The sequence below is a fragment of the Somniosus microcephalus genome, chromosome 4, assembly GCF_052327205.1.
Source record: "Somniosus microcephalus isolate GS21.2 chromosome 4, FLI_Smic_1.0, whole genome shotgun sequence".
Classification (NCBI taxonomy): domain Eukaryota; kingdom Metazoa; phylum Chordata; class Chondrichthyes; order Squaliformes; family Somniosidae; genus Somniosus; species Somniosus microcephalus.
The window spans coordinates 257683095-257706184 of record NC_140990.1 but is presented as its reverse complement, the minus strand read 5'-3'; the positions used below and the strand labels follow the sequence as shown (position 1 = coordinate 257706184).

Genomic DNA, 23090 nt, shown 5'->3' with positions numbered 1-23090 from the left:
CCGCAATACCCTTCGCAGCGCCGCCCCCGGGACCTACCTCAGCGTCGGCGTCCCGGACCCGACCGGGCCCGCCACCCCCGGTACCGGCTCCGACATCGGGCACCCGCGATCGGGCCGCCGGCTGCTTCTTTTGCGGCCAGGAGAAGCACCCGAGGTCGCGCTGCCCAGCCAGGAACTCTACCTGCACAACCTGCAGGAAGAAAGGCCACTTCTCTAAGGCCTGCAGGAGCGGATCTTCAGAGGCCAGCAGTGCCTCATGCGAGCTGTGGGGGCGGCCATCTTCTTTCACGGCAACTGAGGCCAGTATCCCCACACGTGAGTCATGGGGGTGGCCATCTTTGATCAAGGCAACCGACCCCAATAGTGCCTCATGTGAGTTATGGGGGCAGCCATCTTCTCCGCCATTTTGTCCTACCTCGTGGGAGACGCCATTTTACACACCACGCCCGACTGCCACCGGGCCCCCGGACCCGACGACCGCCTCGCCCGCAGACGACAACGACTCGCTTACCTACACGCTAGCCTCCGTCACTCTGGATCAAGCCCGCCCACACCACCTGTCCAAGTCGATGATGGACATCAAAGTAAACGGCCACGCCACGACCTGCCTGTTCGACAGCGGAAGCACGGAGAGCTTCATCCACCCAGACACGGTGAGCCACTACTCCCTCCCTGTCCTGCCAACGCGCAACCGAATCTCGATGGCATCGAGGTCCCACGCCACGGACATTAGCGGCTACTGTGCTGTGACCTTGTCGGTTAAGGGTACAGAGTATAAAAACTTTAAACTCCTCGTCCTCCCCCAGCTCTGCGCTGCCGTCCTACTAGGGCTGGACTTCCAATCCCACCTCCAAAGTGTAACCCTAGCATACGGTGGACCCCTCCCCCCACTCACAGTCGACAACCAGCGAAGGTTAAACCGCCCACCGCGTAACACCTGCAGCCTATCCACCCTCAAGGTGCCGCCACCTTCCCTGTTCGCTAACCTCACCCCCGACTGCAAACCCGTCGCTACCAAGAGCAGGCGGTACAGCGCTGGGGACAGAGCTTTCATTAGCTCTGAGGTGCAGCGTCTCCTGAAGGAGGGCATCATCGAGGGGAGCAACAGCCCCTGGCGTGCCCAGGTCGTGGTCGTTAAGACCGGCGATAAAAATCGCCTGGTCATCGACTACAGCCAGACCATAAACAGATACACCCAGCTGGACGCATACCCCCTTCCCCGCATATCTGACATGGTCAATCAGATTGCACAATACCGCGTATTCTCGACCATCGACCTTAAGTCGGCCTACCACCAACTCCCTATCCACCCCGAGGACCGCCAGTACACCGCCTTCGAGGCGAATGGGCGCCTATACCACTTCCTTAGGGTCCCCTTCGGTGTCACCAACGGGGTCTCGGTCTTCCAAAGGGAGATGGACCGGATGGTTGACCAGAACGGACTGCAGGCCACATTCCCCTACCTAGATAACGTCACCATCTGCGGCCGCGACCGGCAGGACCACGACGTGAATCTGGAGAAATTCCTCCGTACGGCCCAACGGCTGAACCTCACCTACAATAAGGAGAAATGCGTGTTTAACACAGCGCGCCTTGCCATCCTTGGCTGTGTAGTAGAGAACGGAGTCATCGGCCCCGACCCCGAAAGAATGCGCCCCCTCATGGAGCTACCCCTCCCCCACTGTCCAAAAGCACTTAGGAGAACCCTGGGGCTTTTCGCCTACTATGCCCAATGGGTACCCAATTATGCGGACAAAGCCAGACCCCTCCTGAAAACCACATCCTTCCCCCTCACGGAAGAGGCGTGCGCGGCCTTCTCCCTCATTAAGGGAGACATAGCCAAGGCCACAATGCACGCAGTGGATGAGTCAATCCCCTTCCAAGTGGAGAGCGATGCATCCGACTTCGCCCTAGCCGCTACCCTTAACCAGGAGGGTAGGCCGGTAGCCTTCTTCTCAAGGACCCTACAGGGCCCCGAGACCCGACACTCGTCGGTCGAGAAGGAAGCCCAGGCAATTGTGGAGGCAGTACGGCGCTGGAGGCACTACTTGGCAGGCAAACGATTTACCCTCCTCACCGACCAACGCTCGGTTGCCTTCATGTTTAATAACAAGCTGAGGGGCAAGATCAAGAACGACAAAATCTTGAGGTGGAGAATCGAGCTTTCCACCTATGATTATGAGATCTTGTACCGGCCCGGTAAACTGAACGACCCCCCTGATGCTCTTTCACGCATTACATGCGCCAGCGCGCAAAGTGATAGACTTCAGACCCTCCACAATGACCTCTGCCACCCCGGAGTCACCAGACTCTACCATTTCATTAAGGCCCGCAACCTGCCATACTCCATCGAGGAGGTCAGGACCATGACCAGGAACTGCCAGATCTGTGCTGAGTGCAAACCGCACTTCTATAAGCCGGACAGAGCAAGCCTGATCAAGGCCACCCGCCCCTTCGAGCGTCTGAGCATCGACTTCAAGGGGCCCCTACCGTCATCCGACCGTAATGTGTACTTCCTCAACATCGTTGATGAGTACTCCCGTTTCCCCTTTGCCTTCCCCTGCCCAGACATGACCAGTAACACGGTCATTAAATGCCTGAACAAACTCTTCGCCTTGTTCGGGTTCCCGAACTATATACATAGTGACCGGGGCGCCTCCTTCATGAGCGAGGAACTCCGTCAGTTCCTATTGGAGAGGGGTATTGCAGCAAGCAGGACCACCAGCTACAACCCCCGAGGGAACGGCCAGGTGGAAAGAGAGAACGCGACGGTATGGAAGGCCACCCTCTTAGCCTTAAAGTCTAAGGGCCTCCCAACCTCCCGCTGGCAAGAGGTCCTCCCGATTGCGCTGCACTCCATCCGGTCACTACTTTGCACTGCCATTAACACCACCCCCCATGCCCGAATGTTTGTCTTCCCCAGGAAGTCGACTACGGGAACCACCCTACCAACCTGGCTGACCTCTCCGGGACCCGTCTTGCTGCGAAAGCACGTGAGGGCCCATAAAACGGACCCCCTGGTCGAGAAGGTGAACCTCCTGCACGCCAACCCCCAGTACGCCTATGTGGCTTACCCAGACGGACGGGAGGACACTGTCTCCTTACGAGACCTCGCACCCTCACCCCCCCCTCCCAACCCCCCGAGTCCAGCCGAGGTAGACGGCATGCCGGAACCCCACGAGCCTTTGCCGACTACGCAGACACCAGCTTTAACACCGGATAATGTAACACCGCCGCTGCGACGATCGGAGAGGCTAACGAAGCCTCCGGACAGACTGACATACCAGAGCTGGTAATACACTTCACCCCGCCGGACTCTAATCTAAACAAGGGGTGAATGTGGTAAACCACTGTTATAGTTATCACTGTATATTGTTCTCACTGTTCTCACTGTCACATCACTACACGAGGTCGCCTCTTGTCGCACTGTTATACCTGGGCTGACCACCTCCGACTCCGCCCATTACCTGCCCAGGTATAAAGGTAGCTGACTGGCTAGTATTCCTCCCTGTTGGATCGGATCACCCACGAGGGTGGGCTCTGTTATTTAGCCAATAAAAACCTTCAGTTACGTTCTTAACTCGTCGCCTTTTATTGGACTAATTGATAGGCATATCATCCATCACTTTCCAAGTGGAGAGCGATGCATCCGACTTTGCCCTAGCTGCAACCCTTAACCAGGCGGGGAGACCCGTGGCCTTTTTCTCAAGGACCCTCCAGGGCCCCGAGATTCGACACTCCTCTGTCGAAAAGGAGGCCCAGGCCATTGTGGAAGCTGTGCGACATTGGAGGCATTACCTGGCCGGAAAACGATTTACCCTGCTCACTGACCAGCGTTCAGTAGCTTTTATGTTTAATAATAAGCAGAGGGGCAAAATCAAGAATGACAAGATCTTGAGGTGGAGAATCGAACTCTCCACCTACAATTACGATATCTTGTACCGGCCCGGGAAACTCAATGAGCCCCCAGATGCCCTATCACGTGGTACATGCGCCAACGCGCAGGTTGATAGACTGAAGACCCTCCACAATGACCTCTGCCACCCGGGGGTCACCAGGTTTTTTCACTTCATCAAATCCCGTAACCTGCCCTACTCCATCGAGGAGGTCAGGACCATGACCAGGAACTGCCAAATCTGTGCCGAGTGCAAACCGCATTTTTATAGGCCAGACAGAGCAAGCCTGATCAAAGCCACGCGCCCCTTTGAACGGCTGAGCGTCGATTTTAAAGGGCCCCTCCCCTCCTCTGACCGCAATGTGTACTTCCTCAACATAATTGATGGGTACTCCCGTTTCCCGTTTGCCATTCCTTGCTCAGACATGACCAGTACCACGGTCATTAAATGTCTGAATGACCTCTTCGCCTTGTTCGGTTTCCCTAGCTATATTCATAGCGACAGGGGCTCATCCTTTATGAGCGACGAACTTCGTCAGTACCTGCTCGCGAGAAGTATTGCTACAAGCAGGACCACCAGCTACAACCCCCGGGGGAATGGCCAGGTGGAAAGGGAGAATGCGACGGTCTGGAAGGCAGTCCTTTTAAACTTGAAATCCAAAGGCCTTCCGACCTCTCGCTGGCAGGAGGTCCTCCCTGCGGTGCTCCATTCCATTCGGTCACTGCTCTGTACAGCCACCAATGCCACCCCTCATGAGAGAATGTTCTCCTTCCCCAGGAAGTCCACATCGGGGATCTCGTTACCAACATGGCTGACTTCTCCAGGGACCCGTCCTACTGCGGAAGCACGTGAGGTCCCATAAGACGGACCCCCTGGTCGAGAGGGTGAGCCTCCTCCATGCCAACCCTCAGTATGCTTACGTGGTGTACCCGGACGGGCGGGAGGACACAGTCTCCATACGAGACCTCGCACCTTCGGGTGCTCCCGAAACACCTCCTTCGCCACCCACCACTACCCACGCCTACCCCCAGTACGCTTACGTAGCGTACCCAGACGGGCGGGAGGACACAGCCTCCACACGAGATCTCGCACCTTCGGGTGCCCCTGAAACACTACCATTGCCATCCACCACTACCCACAACCCAACCCCGCTAGACGGCATGCCGCAGCCCCAGGACCCGTCATTGACCACCCAACCACTCAATGAGACGCCTGATTCAACGTTGGATGCTGCACCATCACCGCCGCCACCACGACGATCAGGACGGCATACAAGGCCACCTGATAGACTTACTTACACGAACCTTTAGTACACTTCACCCCGCCGGACTCAATTTTAAACAAGGGGTGAATGTGGTAAACCACTGTTATTGTTGTTCACTGTTGTTGTTGTTGTTGCACACTGTTGTACCTATGCATGCCTCAGCATGTCTCTGCTGGCTCCGCCCCTGGCTCCACCCACAGGCCCAGGTATAAAGGTGGCCGCTCTGCAGCCCCCTGCCTTCTTGGAACCCAGTCAACCACGCGCGGCATGCTCTGTTCTTTGCTAATAAAAGCCTTTAGTTACTCTCCTAACTCTCTGTCTTTTATGAGTAATTGATAGCGCATCAGCTTTTACAGTCAGTTTTTATGTTACCTGCTAGCTTACTCTCATATTCTATTTTCCCTTTCTTAATTAATCCCTTTGTCCTCCTTTGTTGACTCCTAAACTGCTCCCAATCCTCAGGATTATTGCTTTTTCTGACCAATTTATATGTCCTCTCCTTGGATCTTATGCTATCCCTAATTTCCCTTGTTAGCCACGGTTGAGTCACCTTTTTGTTTTATTTTTATGCCACTATATCCATGGCTACCTCTTTTAGTATTCTGGGATGCAGATTATCAAGCCCTGGGGATTTATCAGCTTTCAGTCCCATTACTTTCTCCAGCACTATTTTTGTACTAAAACTAATTTCCTTTAATTTCTCCTTCTCACTAGACCCTTGGTTCCCTAGCATTTCTGGGAAGTTATTTATGTTCTCTTCCGTGAAGAAAGAACCAAAGTATTCGTTTAATTGCTCTGCCATTTCCTTGTTCCCCATTATAAATTCTCCCGTTTCTGACTGTAAGGGACCTACATTTGTCTTCACTAATCTTTTTTTTTACATACTTGTAGAAGCTTTTACAGTGTGCTTTTATGTTCCTTGCAAGTTCACTCTCATACTCTATTTTCCCCTCTTAATCAGTCTCTTGGTCCTTTTTTGCTGAACTCTAAACTGCTCCCACTCCTCAGGCTTGCTACTTTTTCTGGCAACTTTATATGACTCCTCTTTGGATCTAATACTATCCTTAATTTCTTTTGTTAGCCATGGTTGGGCTGCTTTTCCTTCTGTGTTTTTGTGCCAGAAAGGAATGTATAACTGTTGCAATTCATGCATTTCTTCCTTAAATGTTAGCCATTGCCTATCCACCGTCATGCCTTTTAATGAAGCTCCTCAATCTATCATAGCCAACTCACTCCTCATACCTTCATAGTTTCGTTTGTTTAGATTTAGGACCCTAGTTTCGGATTGGACTTCTTCACTTTCCACCTTAATGAAGAATTCTATCAGGTTATGGTCACTCTTCCCTAAAGGACCCCGCACAACAAGATTATTAATTAACCCATTCTCATTACACAATACCCAATCTAGGATTGCCTGTTCCCTAGTTGGCTGCTCAACGTACTGGTCTAAAAAACCATCTTGTACACACTCAGGATATTAAATTCTCAGTCGCAGATATTAGATTAACAATTGATCTAGCCTCAATTGCTGTTTGCAGAAGAGAGTTCCAAACTTCTACCACCCTTTGTGTGTAGAAACATTTCCTAATTTCACTCCTGAAAGGTCTGGCTCTGATTTTTAGACTATGTCCCCTAGTCCTAGACTCCCCAACCAGTGGAAATAGTTTCTCTCTATCTATCCTACCTGTTCCCCTTAATATCTTAAAAACTTCGATCAGATCACCCCATAACCTTTGAAATTCCATGGAATACAATCCTAGTTTGTGTAATTTCTCCTTGTAATTTAACACTTGGAGGGGAAAAATTCAGTTGGTTTGAGCCTCCCGTTAGCACCTTAAGAGGGCGCTAATGGGGCGCAAAGCAATTAGCGCCCATGCACGGCGATGTTTGCGCCGCTCACGAAATTAACTAGACATTTTGCGGCAGCACTAAACACTACCGCCACGATCTCCTGCACTGGCAGATCGTGACGTCAGTCGAGTGTGCAACGCCCCGGTAGCGCCCCGGAACAGATATTGAGTGGCGCCCCCTGTCTTACCGCCTGCCGTTAGCAACGACAGGTTGAGGGGAGCGTCTTGCAGTCGGGAAGGGACTGGGGTAGCGCTATTTAAAGGCAACTGCTTCCTGCCTTTTTTTGTCAGTGAAATCTTTGCACCACGCATTCTGAGTGCGAGAGAGACACTGCAGGAGATATTCAAAGCTGTGTTGAGGAGTTTTGGGTACTGAGCAGCACTTTGCAGATTCTTTCTGATTTGATCTTCCTTGCATCGATTTAAAAGAGATAATGGGGGCTGCACTCTGAGCTCTTTCCCTGGGCCTCTCCTTTGTTTTTTCTAACAGATTTGATGTACAGGTCTCTCCAGGCCGAGATTCAAGGCTGCAATGAGCAGGGTGTGGATGGAGAGCAAGATTGACCCTCCCCTTTAAGAACTGGTCGGCACCAGTGTGTCTGTGTTCCATTGCTGACTGACATCACATGAGCTTCGCCAGCGCTCTGAGGTAGCGCCTCGTTCCTCGGCCTTTGCACCTTAAGAGAGGTGTGTAGCATCTGATTTAGCACTCCAATCACCTCCAGGGGTGATAGAAGCCAAGTTTGCAGTCGGAGGCGATAATTAGCGCCAGGCGCTAATCTTTGCGCCCGGCCGCTAATTGCGCCCCAAATGGGGCGATACTGAATTTCTCCCCCTTGGAGTCCAAGTATCATTCTGGTAAATCTAAGCTGCACTCCCTCCAAGGCCAGTATATCCTTCCTAAGGCCTAGTGCCCAGAACTGAACACAGTACTCCAGGTTCCAGGTGTGGCCTACCAGGGCTTTGTATAGCTGCAGCGTATACCCCCTTGTATTCTAGTCCTCTAGATATAAAGGCCAGCATTCCTTTAGCCTTTTTGATTATTTTCTGTACCTGTCCATGATATTTTAATGATCTATGTACATGGACCCCGTACCTCCACTGTTTCTAGCTTTTCACCATTTAGAAAGTACCCTGTTCTATCCTTTTTAGGTCCAAAGTGGGTGACCTCACACTTGCTTACATTTAAATCCATTTGCCACAGTTTTGCCCATTCACTATTAATATCTCTTTGTAATTTTATGCTTCCATCTACAGTGCTTACAATGCCACCTATCTTTGTGTCATCGGCAATCTTAAATATATGACTTTCTATCCCATCATCTAAGTCATTAATAAATATGGTGAATAGTTGAGGCCCCAACACAGATCCTTGTGGGACACCACTAGTCACATCCTGCCAATTAGAGTACCTGCCCATTATCCCTACTCTCTGTCTCCTGCCCCTCAGCCAATTTGCTAACCAGGTTAATAATTTTCCTTCAATTCCATGAGCTTCGGCTTTAGCTAACAGTCTCTTATGAGGGACTTTGTCGAATGCCTTCTGCAAGTCCAGATAAATAACATCCATAAACATTCTCCTGTCCACTACTTTAGTCACCTCTTCAAAAAATTCAATCAGGTTCGTCAGGCATGACCCACGCTTTAAAAATCCACGCTGGCTCTCTCTGATCCGCTGAAAATTTTCAAGTCACTCTATCTTTAATTATGCACACTAGTAATTTCCTGACAACAGATGTTAGGCTAACTTGTCTATAATTCCCTGGTTTCCTCTCTCACCTTTCTTAAATAGCGGAGTGACATGTGCAATTTTCCATTCTAAAAGAATGATTCCTGAATCAAGAAAACTTTGGAAGATTATAGTTAGGGCATCTGCAATGTTCTCACCTACTTCCTTTAAAACCATGGGATGGAAACCATCTGGTCCTGGGGATTTGTCACTTTCTGGTGCCATTATTTTCTTCATTACTGTTATTTTGCTGATGTTAATTTTGGTTGGTTCCCTCTCCATGATTCAATATTATTTTCCAAGGGATGAATGGCATGCTATCCTCTTTCTCTACTGTAAATACTGTCGCAAAGTAATTATTCAGCATGTCCGCCATTTCCTTATTTTCATTTACAATATCACCGTTATCAGTTTTCAAGGGGCCCACATTGCGCCTGATCATTCACTTTTTCCGAAGATATTTGTAAAAAAATGTGGTGTTGATTTTGATATCCCTTGCAAGTTTCTTTTCATACTCCCTTTTTGTAGCTCTTACTATCTGTTTTGTCACCTTTTGTTGTTCTTTACATATCTCCCAGTCGCCAGGATCTGTGCTATTTTTATATGCTTTTTCTTTTAGTTTTATGCTGTCCCTTACTTCTTTTGTCGTCAGTGGCTTTTTTTTTTGGCAAGTACAGCTCTTGCCCTTAGGGGTATTAACTGATTCTGTATCACGTCAAATCCTTTTTTGAACATCTCCCACTGATCTTCTGTCGATTTACCCATTAACAGATTTGCCCAGTTTACTGTGGACAGTCTCTGTCTCATCATGTTGAAGTCAGCCTTACCTAAAACTAGAATCTTAGTACGTAGCTGTTTTGGGTTTCTCCCTTTCAAACACAACGCTGAACTCGATCATATCGTGATCGCTATTAGATAAATGTTCGCGCACCATTCGGTTGTTAACTAAATCTAGCTCATTATTCATTATTAAATCTAATTATTTTGGAGAAAAATAATTTTAAAGCTCAATGCTGCATGTTTTAGGATGTGGACTGAGGTTGTTTGTAAAAGACCGTGAATTAGTAATAAAGGAGTACCTGGACACATAGAATGGCTACATAAAAGGAAATGATAGGAACGTTGTGTGGGAAAGTGCTGGCATTCTGAGAACCCGTTGTAGAGATTTGAAGTGCAATCAAGCTGCCAGAAAACCACTGCTATAAATAAGCTTTAAAAAAGGATTTAGAATGATAAACAAGGTGGCTTTTTATCTACACTATAAAAAGTTTACAGCTCTGACCTCAATTAGTGGGCTGTGTTTTTGAAAGTTTGTATAGAGGTGCACATCAAGTCAGTGAGCTTTGCAACTAAGTCAAAGCATACAAACAATTCTAAATATGGCCTTTGGTAAGTCTGGGAGTAAACTAAGTTTGTATGAGCTACTGCTGCAATGCAAGGACTTCTGAAAATATTTATATGTTTAGATTAATGTGTAAATAAGGAAGAGCAAGAGAAAGGCTGTAACAAACGTATATAAAAAAGAAATGATCAGCCAGCGGTGTGCTGCAGTCAACAGCATTGTACCTTGCAGTACCAGAATGTATTTTATTCCTTGTGATTCCTTATGGACTAAGTTTCTGATCTTTCTTGATTATATCTTGCAGAAATGCCAATTACAATTAGGCTTTCTCCAAAAGGAAAATCAAACATTGTACATTAACAGCCAATGCCACACTCACATAATTAACTGTGATTAATTCATGGTTGTATTGGTTGGTGCTTGGGAATGAGTTACCTTTCTCCACTCTCAATGCAAGCAACTGAGGAGCCCAAGGTGGAGAGTGTTACAGTTTTTATTCAAAGTTTGACTTTGCTTGCAAGAATAAACTATACAAAACACTCAGGGGGCGAAATTGGGTGCATTTGTGATCGGGCGTGGACTGATATCGACTCCCGCCATATATATGGCGGGAGTTTTGCGGCGGTGCTACGGCATTGCGCCCCGAACTCCTTCGCCTGGAGATCGTGACGTCATCGCTGTGCGCAACGCCCCGGACCCAGAATTGACTTCCGCCCCCTGCAGCAGTGCCGGTCGCCAGCACCAACAGCTGCAGGAGGCGTGCATCGGGCGGCCGGCCGCTTTGGGGGTGATGATTAAAGGCGAGGTGACTGAAGTAAGTAAAAAAAAACTTAGCTTTCTTGTTTCAGTTTTTTTCGCGGGTTTCTGCCTGCAATCAATCAGCCCGGGTTGAGTGCCGGGCTGATCGCGCAGGATCACAGCTGCCTTTGTGGTCCAGGTAGATACTTTTTATATTGCAGAGCCTGCAGCGATGGTCCTTCCCTTTAAGGGAGGGAAGGAGCCTTTGAATGCGGCAGCACCACGGCCCAGTGTACAGCACTGCTGAAGTCTCCGCCCCGCCTGCTGCCGATTGTGCTCCAAGAGGGAAGTGAAGCACTTGATTTAACGCTCCACTCCCTTCTTGTGGCGCAAACAGCATCTGGTGCTAACTTTTCAAACTTTAAAAAATTAGCCCCCCAAACAGGGCGATAGTGAATTTCTCTCCCACAAAGTTTAGGCCAGAATTGGCTGCCAAAATAATGGTGAGTTTAATGCACACAACGCTAATAACGTGTTAATCGTCCAGCAACTTGTGGCGAGGAAGAGATATCCCGTTAATTGCAAATCTCCACAAGTTGCTGGACGATTTGTGCCACTCCGCTGTTAGCCTCACGAAAACAGCAGCTTGCAGTCAACCTCTCCGTGCATTTCAAGACAATGCTGCATTTGCACATTAATTGCCAATTAAACTTGCCGTAGAAAGTTAGGGCTGATATTTAACAGCATAAGAACCTTTTTAATAATGCGATTTATGTTCCTGCAGTGCCATTCAACCCCTCCAGCCCAGGAAGGGAACAGTTGAAACTGTGGAGTCTCATTCCCACAGGTAGTAAATTGTTCTTAGTGATTTTTAAAATGATAAATTTACATTTTTTTCTTACTTTTTCTTTCTGCTGCTTTTTTCTCCATCTCTTGATCCAATTTTACTTTCCTTCCCTTTCTGTACCTCATTTGACTCTAAGTTACACGATTTCCTTGTCTGTCGTTCCGCTGTTTCTTTCGCTATCCTTAAATCCCATTGGCTAAGGAGATAGACTATTGGTTCCGTCGTTCACTAAGGTCCCTGATGCCCTGTTATCAGCTCGCACTTCCAGCAACATGCAAGGCAAAAAAAATTCCAACTAAAGGTGAGGGAAAAGTCTAACCAATGTGGCATGCAGCAAGATGCCCTGCTCCAAAATATTCTGGACCAATGTTTGAGCTGAGCTGAAATAATGAAAGTAATTGAATAATAGGATAATGGTCTAACTACTCTCATGTGGAATGCCAAGGCAAAGTTAGTTCATAAGATTATCATCTTTACCATATCTTTTAGCAGGTGGATTTTTAAAGATTGTCTTACCGTTTACCGTCACTTTAGCACAGCAAGATACCCTTCCAAATTTGTTCTCTGCTACACAGGTATAAATAGCATCATCCTCTGGCAAAGCATCTTGTATGGATAATTTTGCAACGTCATTTTCAAATGTGCTGTGAGCATACTGAATGGGTTTATCTGAGGATTAAACAAAGAGAAATGTGCAATCATAAAACACATCATGCTCAAACAACACCATGAAGCTGTTTTATTAAACTATTACCCAGTCCTGCCCAGGCAGTGGATCACAAGCCCCATTCTCCTCCTTGAGCAGGTTAGACACATAATCTGCTCCCCCAACACCAATGTTCTGCTGGGTATTTGACTCTCTCAGGATATGGTGCCCTGTTAAATTGTTTGCAAATGGAGGCCCTTGGGCATTGTTGGCAAGCTGAACTTCTTCCAGTCCCCTGCAGTCTGCACTATCTGTAGCTTTCTGCATTGGACTAATGAGGCTGGCCCTGTGCTGCAGCATTTTGATCTCCTCTTTCCTGAGCAGCTTGTCTATAATCTCCTCTGTGTCTACGACGTTCCCTGTTAAAACATTGGATGGCAGTGTCTTTCCACCATCTACAAGGCACAAGTAAGGAGTGTGATGGAATACCCTCCACTTGCCTGGATGAGTGCAGCTCCAACATCACTCAAGAAACTCGACACCATCCAGGACAAAGCAGCCCGCTTGATTGGCTCCCCATCCACCAACTTAAACATTCACTCCCTCCACTACCGGCGTACAGTGGCTGCAGTGTGTACCATCTACAAGATGGACTGCAGCAACTCGCCAAGGCCTCTTCGGCAGCAGCTCCCAAACCCGTGACCTCGACCACCTAGAAGGACAAGGGCAGCATGGGAACACCATCACCTCCGAGTTCCCCTCCAAGTTACACACCATCCTGACTTGGAAATATATCACCATTCCTTCATCGTCGCTGGATCAAAATCCTGGAACTCCCTCCCAAACAGCACTGTGGGAGTACCTCCACCACACGGACTGCAGCCTTTCAAGAAGGCAGCTCACCACCACCTTCTCGAGGGCAATTAGGCATGGGCAATAAATGCTGGCCTTGCCAGCAACGCCCACATCTCAGGAACGAATTTAAAAAAATAAGCTCCCACATCCGCGAACCCTGCATAATCAAAATATTCCAACCAACCTCTAGCCACAGGTAGGAATATAGGAACAGGAGTAAGCCATTCAGCCCCTCGAGCCTGTTCAGCCATTCAACTTGATCATGGCCGATCTGTATCTTAACTCCATTTACCTGACTTGGTTCTGTAACCTTTAATACCTTTGCCTAACAAATATCTATCACTTTCAGTTTTGAAATTTTCAATTGACAGCCTCAACAGCTTTTGGGGGAGTGAGTTCCAGATTTTCACGACCCTTCCTGACATCACCCCTGTACAGTCTAGCTCTAATTTTAAAGTTATGCGCCTTTGTTCTGGACTCTCCCACCAGAGGAAATAGTTTCTTTCTATCTACAGATAATAGTGTCTATCTACCCTTTCAAATCCTTTAATCATTTTAAACATCTCAATTAGATCATTCCTTAATCTTCTATACTCAAGGGAATGCAAGCCTAGTCTATGCAACCTGTCCTCATAATCTATGCTATTTACTGTGCCACCTAACTTAGTGTTTTCAGCAAACTTGGATATATGACTCTTTATTCCTTTAGTCATTTATAAATATATAGTGAAAAGCTGAGGGCCCAGTACAGGTCTCTGGGGCCACCATTAGTCACATCCTGCCAAATGGAGTACATATCCGTTATCCCACCTTTCTGCCTCCTACCTCCTAACAAGTTCCCTATCCATGTCAATAGATTGCTTCCAATTCTATGTGCTCCCATTTTTGTTAGCAGTCTCTTATGTGGAACCTTATCAAATGCCTTCTGGAAGTCCATATAAATAACATCCATAGATACTCCCCTTTGTATTCCAGATAAAGATAAAAATAAAGGCCAACATTCCATTAACCTTTTAAATTATTTTTTGTATCTGTCCACAAGCTTTTAGTGCTTTCTGTACATGGACTCCATGGTACTTCTGTGATCATTCGTAGCCCCAGAATGTGGGCAGCTTTGCCCTTCACAGAAGGGTTGTTGCTCACCAGGCTGCCATGTTTTATTGTGAGCTAAAAGCCAGTGTCTTGCACCCCCCTTACATGTGTCCCACTCATGTAAATCTGTCTACATCAGCAGTCACCACATACCCGGGCATCTCACATCTTACAAGCTCACGTGGTCTCTCGGTTTGCATCACAGGATTTCTAAAATTCCAGCAGTGGTTCACCTCGTGACCTACCTCACCACGTTTAAAACACCCAATTCCATTGCCTTCAGATCTCTGACTTCTGCTTAGCTGCTCCCCTCCAGCCTCACCTAGTCTGTGTTCAGCAGGTGACTCGCTAAGTGGTTTATACGTGGGACGGTATGAGGCATCTGGCCTCCCATTCATGCGGCAGCTTACCTGTGCTTGCGAGGCTATGAAACAAGCAGGTTGTATGCAGCCAATCAAAAATGGCAAAGACCTTCATTGTATGTTACGTCTTCATTTTTCCGCCACATCTGTCACATGTCTTTGAACTGGGAAGCCATTTCTGTGTTTTTTTTTATTTGTTCATGGGATGTGAACATCACTGGCAATGCCAACATTTATTGCCCATTCCCTAATTACCCTTGAGAAGGTGACGGGAGCCGCCTTCTTGAACCGCTGCAGTCCATGTGGTGAAGGTACTCCCACAGTGCTGTTGGGGAGGGAGTTCCAGGATTTTGACCCAGCGACAATGAAGGAACGGCGATATATTTCCAAGTCAGGATGGTGTGTAACTTGGAGGTGAACTTCCAAGTGGTGGTGTTCCCATGCGCCTGCTGCCCTTGTTCTTCTAGGTGGCAGAGGCCGCAGGTTTGGGAGGTGCTGCCAAAGAAGCCTTGTTGAGTTGCTGCAGTGCATCTTGTAGATGGTACACACTGCAACCACAGTGCGCCGGTGGTGGAGGGAGTGAATGTTTAAGGTGGTGGATGGGGTGCCAATCAAGTGGGTTGCTTTGTCCTGGATGGTGTTGCGCTTCTTGAATGTTGTTGGAGCTGCACTCATCCAGGCAAATGGAGACTATTCCATCACACTCCTGACTTGCGCCTTGTAGATGGTGGAAAGGCTTTGGGGAGTCAGGAGGTGAGACACTCACCACAGAATACCCAGCCTCTGACCTGCTCTTGTTGCCACAGTATTTATGTGGCTGGTCCAGTTAAGTTTCTAGTCAATGGTGACCCCCAGGATGTTGATGGTGGGGGATTCGGCAATGGTAATGCCATTGAATGTCAAGGGGCGGTAGTTAGACTCTTGCTTGTTGGAGATAGTCATTGCCTGGCACTTGTGTGGCGCAAATATTATTTGCCACTTATCAGTCCAAGCCTAAATGTCGTCCAGGTAATATGTACTGTCTAGATTCTTTCTTTGTTTCGTGATTTTCCTTTCCGTTGACTTCTGCTTCTGTTCACTTTGCGCCCTTGCCAAAGTTGAATTTTAACCCCACCATCCGCGCCCCCCCCCCCCCCCCACCCACCAACTTTAAGATGATCACTCATAGCTCAAGGTCACAGCACTTTTGTTGGTTGGTTGTAATCCATTTTTGTACTCTAGTTTGTATCTGATAACATGGCCATCTGCTATTTGTAGTGTCTGCCTGCCCTGTAGGAGTTGGGCCAAGTCATCCAAGTATGTGAATTGCCATGAACTTTAAAAATATTCTTGCACTGAATAACGGAACTGTCCAATTTACTTTTGGCAGGCTCGAAGAAAAAACAGTTTCATGTGACCTGAACTAACAGAGAAAGCTTCCTGGTGGCGCCTAAAGCGAAGGAATTTAAGGAACTATAAGGCAGGTCAAACTAAAACAAATTTTAAAGTTATTTTTGAAAGTAAATGTCAGCTCAGAACTGTGTATGGGTGAAATACTCAGCCTACATTGAATGTGTGGAGGAAGGTCCGTCTGTAAATTATATACACCCTGAAAAACGTTTTTTCTGGATGCTTTGCACTTTATCACTGGAATGGAGAAAAATCAGACTGCTTTGAGACAAATACAGATGATAGGGCAAACTAAGTATTAGATTAATTTCATGTTGCTGGGAGTGAGGAGTGAATTAAAAAATTGCACAGGACATGTTCCACAAAAAGTACAACTGAACTATAGAAGAAGAAGGTTTTTGAAGAGAATGGAACAGGGGTATTGATATTAGCATAAACACAAAGGCCTGAATTTTGCTGTACTAATAATGGCGAGGCTGGGTAAAACCGACAGCATCCGCATATGCACAGTTAAATGCGGAAATCCAAAAGTTGCTGTCAGTGATACCCAGCTCCTCCACAGGGTGCACTGTTGCAGTCTTCGCCAATGGAATCTGCACAGAGATCACTGTCATGGTGTGAACATAGGCTAATTACCCACTATTCTCACTCTAAAAATGGCTGAAAAAGTTAGGCCTAATTCAATCAGGAGTAACTGAGTTTTTAATGGCGTAGAAAGTGATAATTACTGCTGAACAACCTCTCTGGCCCTGAAAAATTAATTTGCCAAGTATGGAGTCTCATTCCATCCGAAGAAAATAATGTTGCAGATTTTTTTAGTTTTTCTGTTTTGCACTTTTATATCTTTCCCTTAATCCCGTGTGTATGTCCCAATCTTTATTTAGCTTCCTGTACAATGATTTAAATGTAGTTTATATTTTCTGTTACTTCCTGCTTTGCTGTCTGCTTCTCTCAGTGAGGATTCTTCAATCTGATTGGTTGAGAAGCCTCTGTGCTGTTTTCCCTGCTCACAGATGCCACAGATCACCTGTAGACAGCGCCACACTGGATCAGACACCGGATTACTAGAAATCTCCACTGACTAACCCGCTAAAAGTCTGTGGGCAACTGTACGCGAGGTGAACGGTGAAAGCCGCTCCTTTGCCGCTCACAGGAAAATCTGGCCATAGATAGAGGGAACAAGCCTAAATGATAGCAACCACCATGTAATTTATCTTGTGGTCAGTAGACAACAATTATTTATTATTTGATACAACATTCAAGATATTTTCTGGGTTTCAGTGTCTGTTCTTAAGGCTTCTCTTAATAGTGAACTGAAACTTTTCATGATCCAATTTTAGAAAATGTCTATCTGGTGAAAGTTAAAGCAGGTCACGTGGATTCAACTAAGGATACATTACACTGCAGTTACTGGAGTACTGTGTACAGTTTTGGTCTCCTTACCTAAGGAAGGATATACTTGCCATAGTGGGAGTGCAACAAAGGTTCACCAGACTGATTCCTGGGATGGGGAGATTGACATATGAGGAGAGATTGAGTAGACTAGGCTTCTATTCTCTGGAGTTTAGAAGAATGAGAGGTGATCTCATTGAAACATACAAAATTCTTACAGGACTTGACAGGGTAGATGCAGGGAGGATGTTTCCCCTGGCTGGGGATTCTAGAACCAGGGGTCACAGTCTCAGAATAAGGGGTCGTCCATTTAGGACTGAGATGAGGAGAAATTTCTTCACACAGAGGGTGGTGAATCTTTGGAATTCTCTACCCTAGAGGGCTATGGAGGCTCAGTCATTGAGTATATTCAAGACAGTGATCAATAGATTTTTGGATATTAAGGGAATCAAAGGCCGCGATTTTGCCGGTGCTCAGAATGCGGGTTTGGAGGCGGGTCCGCTGTCAAAATCAAAATGATTGACAGCGGGCTGGGAACCCGCTCCAAACCTGCCTCCATGTAAGTTTCCAAAGTGTCGAGTCTGCAATTTCAGAACAGATAAAGCACTCAGTCACTGTATTACAGCAGAAAGCAAGATCTTGACTACAAATTTGGGGTTGCCTCAGTATTTCTCTGACTGCAGAGAGAAAGATTCTGCCCTGGGCTATTAATGAATAAAATCATATATTGCAATGGTAGAAGAATTCATTGTTATGCTGGGTGAAACCGCACCTCATCCTGTTTTAAATATTTTGGACCTCACAGATCCTCTATGCCAACTCACCTCTAACTTAGGCTACACAGTCTTAACAGCTTAATTTGCTTCTTCTCTCTTTCTCTTAGCTTTATTAGCTTCATAGCTTACAGTCACAGGTAAGAAATAGAAGTAGAGACGTCGTAGAGGACAGTGAAAGTAGATCATGTATCAGGCATCCTCTGAAGAAAACTAAAGAGAAACAGTTAAGGGTGGTGAAAACATGAAAATTCCAGGACAGATAGGAAAAAAACAAAAGTGCAGAAACATTCATAATATATTTTATCTCTGTGCTTCTACTGTTATATGCACATTCATTGAAAACCTTTAATAAAAATCAAACTACATGCCTGTTACAAATTCACAGATGCCTTAAATATTCACTTGGGTACCTTGATGCTGGGCATCTCCCATAAGGACTCCAAGCATTTTGTGTTCAGGAGTGTACCTAAACTGCCCAATTATACAATAGCATAACCCAGGGGTGTAACAATATGAGCCTCTTGTGATCTCAATTAGATATTGTGTTTTTTGCACATGTTTATTTCTCCAGTAGACAAACTGAAAAACATTTTAGTCAGACGACACCTCATGCAAATCATTAAGCTGCTTTATTTTATGGACAGCAACTGAACATACAGAGCCAACAGTTGTAATCAAATTTCACTTTGATCCAACTAACTGCAGAACCCTACTTGGGAATAATAAAAATATTTCACACTATCCCTATTAGCAGCCTCACTTAACTTTTCCTGGTCAGCCTTGATTCTGATCGGCTCTAGGATTCAGGTGAATAAGTTTCTCCTTGCTAGGACAGGCTCTCTTTCTGAACCTAGCTGGCTGACTACCCATTTTCTCCAGCTGCATTCACAGGAAGTGAAAAGACAGTGCCTCCAACTCCTTCCCCAATCAGGGATTCACAAGTCACCCTATCAACCAAACCCACTCTCTTCTTTCCCAAGAGTATGTTCTCATTCTGGGCTCACACGAATAGAATCATTCCCCTATAATAGGGGTGGATGTTTTGTTTGGCTGCCCAAGGTCCCTAATATTGTGCCATATTCACCAATAATATCTCAAGACCCCCTCTATCGCACAGTCTGCAGCCTGTGACTTCTTAACCTTGTGCAATACTTCACTTTGTTTTAAAATACAACCCTAAAATGTAACTTATCTCCTAATCATTTCCATGAAAAAAAAGATCAAACATCCCAAATCTATGACAAAGCCCGCCACAATTCATTTTTCTTAAAAAAACTGATGTATAGATATAGGATTACAAAAAGAATCAAGGGATATGGAGATCGGGCAGGAAAGTGGGGTTGACGTCGATGATCAGCCATGATTTTATTGAATGGCAGAGCAGGCTCAAGGGGCCGTATGGCCTACTCCTGCTCCTATTTTTTTATGTTCTTAACTTAAGGTTATAAGAATTAGACTAATTGTCCGATGTAACCTGATACTTCCTGAACTGCCAGTATCATCAAAATATATTCCTATGGAAACAGTCACTCAAAGGGAAATAATCTAGGTTCAAGCTTAGGTAGATTGGCGTCATTACTCTTGGAGCAGAGTGAAACTTTGCAGACCCTTTAAGAAATTAAATGAGTTGGGTAAATCACATGATAGGTCAAATTGCACATGATCGGTACAAGATTAGTGAGAGATTGTAATGACCACAGAAAGCAAGAAAAATCATTGAATTTGTTTTTTTGCCAACTTGGCTTTGTCTCTTGTTTATTGAAGATTAGGGGAATTTAGTTTGTAACACCAGTGACTATTTGGTGTTATTTACTTCCCTTCGGGCCACATCTCCATCAAACAATTGACAGATTTTGGTTATATCACTGCCCATGGCAAGTAGGCACTGGTTAATGTGATACGGCATGTTAATAAAAACTTTTTATAATTGCCTCTTGAACAATTTAGGATTGCCAGGGAAGGGAATACTGACACTTATGTGAAGAATGCCACCAAGTTTTCTTTTTGGCCCAGATTTTGCTGTACAAGGGCATCTAACGGTGTCTGCCATTAGTTAGGCATGTTTAGGTTTATTAATTTTTGGCGTAGCAAGTTGCTGAAAGTGCGAGCTGATAACAGCACAGCAAGGGAAACAGGGTACCCAACTGTGTATCTCCTTAACCAATCAGATTGAAGGATTGTGTAATAACAGGACAAGACTGAGAAGGAAGTGTAAATTAGAATGGGTGAATTCAATGTCAAATCAGGTACAGCAAGAGAAATAAAGAGAGGGAAAGAAAGATTGGATTAAGAGAGAGAGAAAAAAAAAGAGACTGAAAGGAAAAGTAAAACAAGTTTTAAATTTTACGGGGGAAAAATTTGGTTGATTTGCGCCTCCCGTTAGCGCCCTAAGAGGGCACAAAGCAACTAGCGCCTGGGCGTGGTGCCGCTAATGCCTCCTGTGAAATTCAGTGGGAGATTAGCGGTGGCGGTCACCATTAGTGCCCCGTGGTGCTGCGCCGCCGGCAATTATGTCATCGCCGTGCGCAGTGCCCTGCTCGCGCCCCAGCTGCGATCTTCGGTAGTGCCCCCGGACTTACCGCCGGACGCTATGTCCGATGGGGTCAGGGGGGCCTACCTGCGGCCGGGGCGGTGCAAATTAAAGGGAAGGTGCCGGGCGGCCATTTTGGTTGCTGGCTGCCTGCCCGTTTTGCCGTCCCCGGCCTTCTGAGCAGCAGCACCCCCCACCCCAATGAGGGCGCGACCCAATTTTTCCCGCTACATTTTTAAAATCTCCAACAACAATTAATACCTAAAGGAATGAATCGCCACACTTGTAATAGTTAATTTTCAGTGCCAGAGAGGCTGATTGGCAGTAATTAACACTTACCACATCTTTAAAAGTGTACTTACACTTGAAATGACAAGACTTAACTTCTTATGGCAAGTTTAGTTAGTATCTGCAATGCAAGTATAGCAACTTCACGTCATTCAATGCATTTCAATGGTGAGGCTGTCAGCGATATGCCATTTTTACGAAGCGAACAGCAGAGTGGCGCAACTCGGACAACAACCTTTCGATATTGACATTTAAACGCACATCTGCTCGTTGCTGCACAATTTGCGCATAAATAATGGTGAGCGCCTTGAGCCTCACCGTTATTTTTACAGTAAAATCTCAAGAGAACATATAGTAGACCACCACACTTTAAGGCCTGATTTTAACCTTGCCCACTTGACGGCAGACGGTTGGTTAAAATAGTGGTCGCGCACTCCCCGCTGCCATTCCGACTTGTTCCCACTCGTTGCTATTTTAAGTGCACATTTTAAAAATCGGGTCAGGCCCTCACCACAGGCAGATGGAGGCCTTATAGATATATTGAAATCGGGATCCTATGGCACAATTAGGACCCCAAAACCATTTTAACTAAAAATCGTAGAAGTCCCACCTGATTGACCTGCCAGTAAAACCTGCTGGGATTGGTATGAAGCTGTATGTAAAGGTCAGTGGATCACAGGATCTTTTTGCTGTCTGGTTTTCCAGGAGAGTTTCCAGTTTTGCAGATTGCTTCTTTCGTGCTTGGTTTTGCATTATCACCCTCAGTAAACCCTCTGTGCTTATTATGGGTGCTATTATTGTTTGTTTCATTTGGATAGAGGAACAATTCGAGGAAGAGGAGCAGCAGCAGCCTTAGCAACAAGCATCAACAACAGGTGGGCCTATCAGAAGACAGCAAGTGAGGGGAGCTGCTCGTAGGAGGCCATACACAGCACAGAAGATGTACAGGTCAAGATTAACTTCCTTGGATCTATCTGAAGAGCAGTGCATCAGGCGGCTGCAGGTCTCCAGGCAGGCTATCGCAGACCTCTGAAGCCTCCTGCACTAGGACCTGCTAGACGAGGGGGGCCTGCTTTTCCAGTGGCAGTCAAAGAAACCACAGCCCTTAACTTCTTTGCCACTGCCGCTTTCCAGTCGGCTACAGAGGACATCAGCCGCACCTCCCAATCTGCAGCACAAAGATGCATTAAAGAGGTCACCAACGCTCTGTTCACCAGGGCTGACCAGTACATCACCTTCCCCGATGGCCTCAACAGGCAACACAATAGCGCTCAGGAAGTTGCAGCAGTGGCTGGCTTCTCCCGCGAGCAGGGCGTCATTGACTGCACACATGTTGCTGAACACCAGCCAGCGGCATACGCCAATAGAAAAGGCTACTACGCCATTAATGTCTAGGTCCGATCAGAGGAACAGGATCATGCAAATTTCTGCCAGGTACCCAGGCACCTGCCACAACACATTTATCCTGCAACACATCCCCCCAATATGCCCCACGAAAAGTCTCCCGCATCTCGATGGTGTACTGCATCTGCCCAACCTTGCCATACAAAGAAGCTAGCATTTGGAGGAGGCACATCATCAGCAGCAGTCCACATCCAATGAGAATGACCAGGGGAAGGTGAGGAAGCAGAAGGAGGACCAATTCAACACCTTGCAGCAAGAGTTGTGAAGGATCAGCTAATTCCACTGAGCTTCTCATACCCCTGCCCCAAGAACTTGGACAGAGCCCCCCTAAACAATAGTCCTTGTTACATCCTTCACCAGTCCTTTAAGTCTGCATTAAATCACATTCAAACCATTCAGACAACTTCTATATCAATGACATACTGACAATGCAGACTCAAGAAGCTGCTATGAAACCACATTGCAGACCAAAGTGCCAAATGTGATAAAGATGCTTCATTTAATGGTAAAAATAACAATTGCCTTCCATTTATTTCTGACCCAAGTGATGAACCCATCGTGCTTTTCTTAAAGAAAGGTTTATTAACTCTACTACTCAAACGAGGTGGTCTCCTAGTGGCCTCGGCAAAGTTGGTGGAAGGCTGCTGTTCCTCAAGTTGGTATAGCTGCTTGTGTAAGGCCAGCAGTTTA

General features: G+C 46.5%; 1 protein-coding gene across 3 annotated transcripts in view; it reads right to left on the bottom strand.

Moving 5' to 3' along the window:
* Window positions 1–23090, bottom strand: part of LOC147120408 (myosin light chain kinase, smooth muscle-like) — a 604168-nt gene that overhangs the window by 275266 nt on the left and 305812 nt on the right. For all 3 annotated transcript variants that reach the window (XR_015078189.1, XM_085986292.1, XM_085986291.1), the window contains exon 11: window positions 12183–12335. Coding sequence is in view for 2 of the 3 variants with exons in the window: in XM_085986292.1 (XP_085842418.1) it covers window positions 12183–12335 (153 nt within the window). In the remaining variant the exon portion in view is untranslated. The remainder of the gene's footprint in view (window positions 1–12182; window positions 12336–23090) is intronic.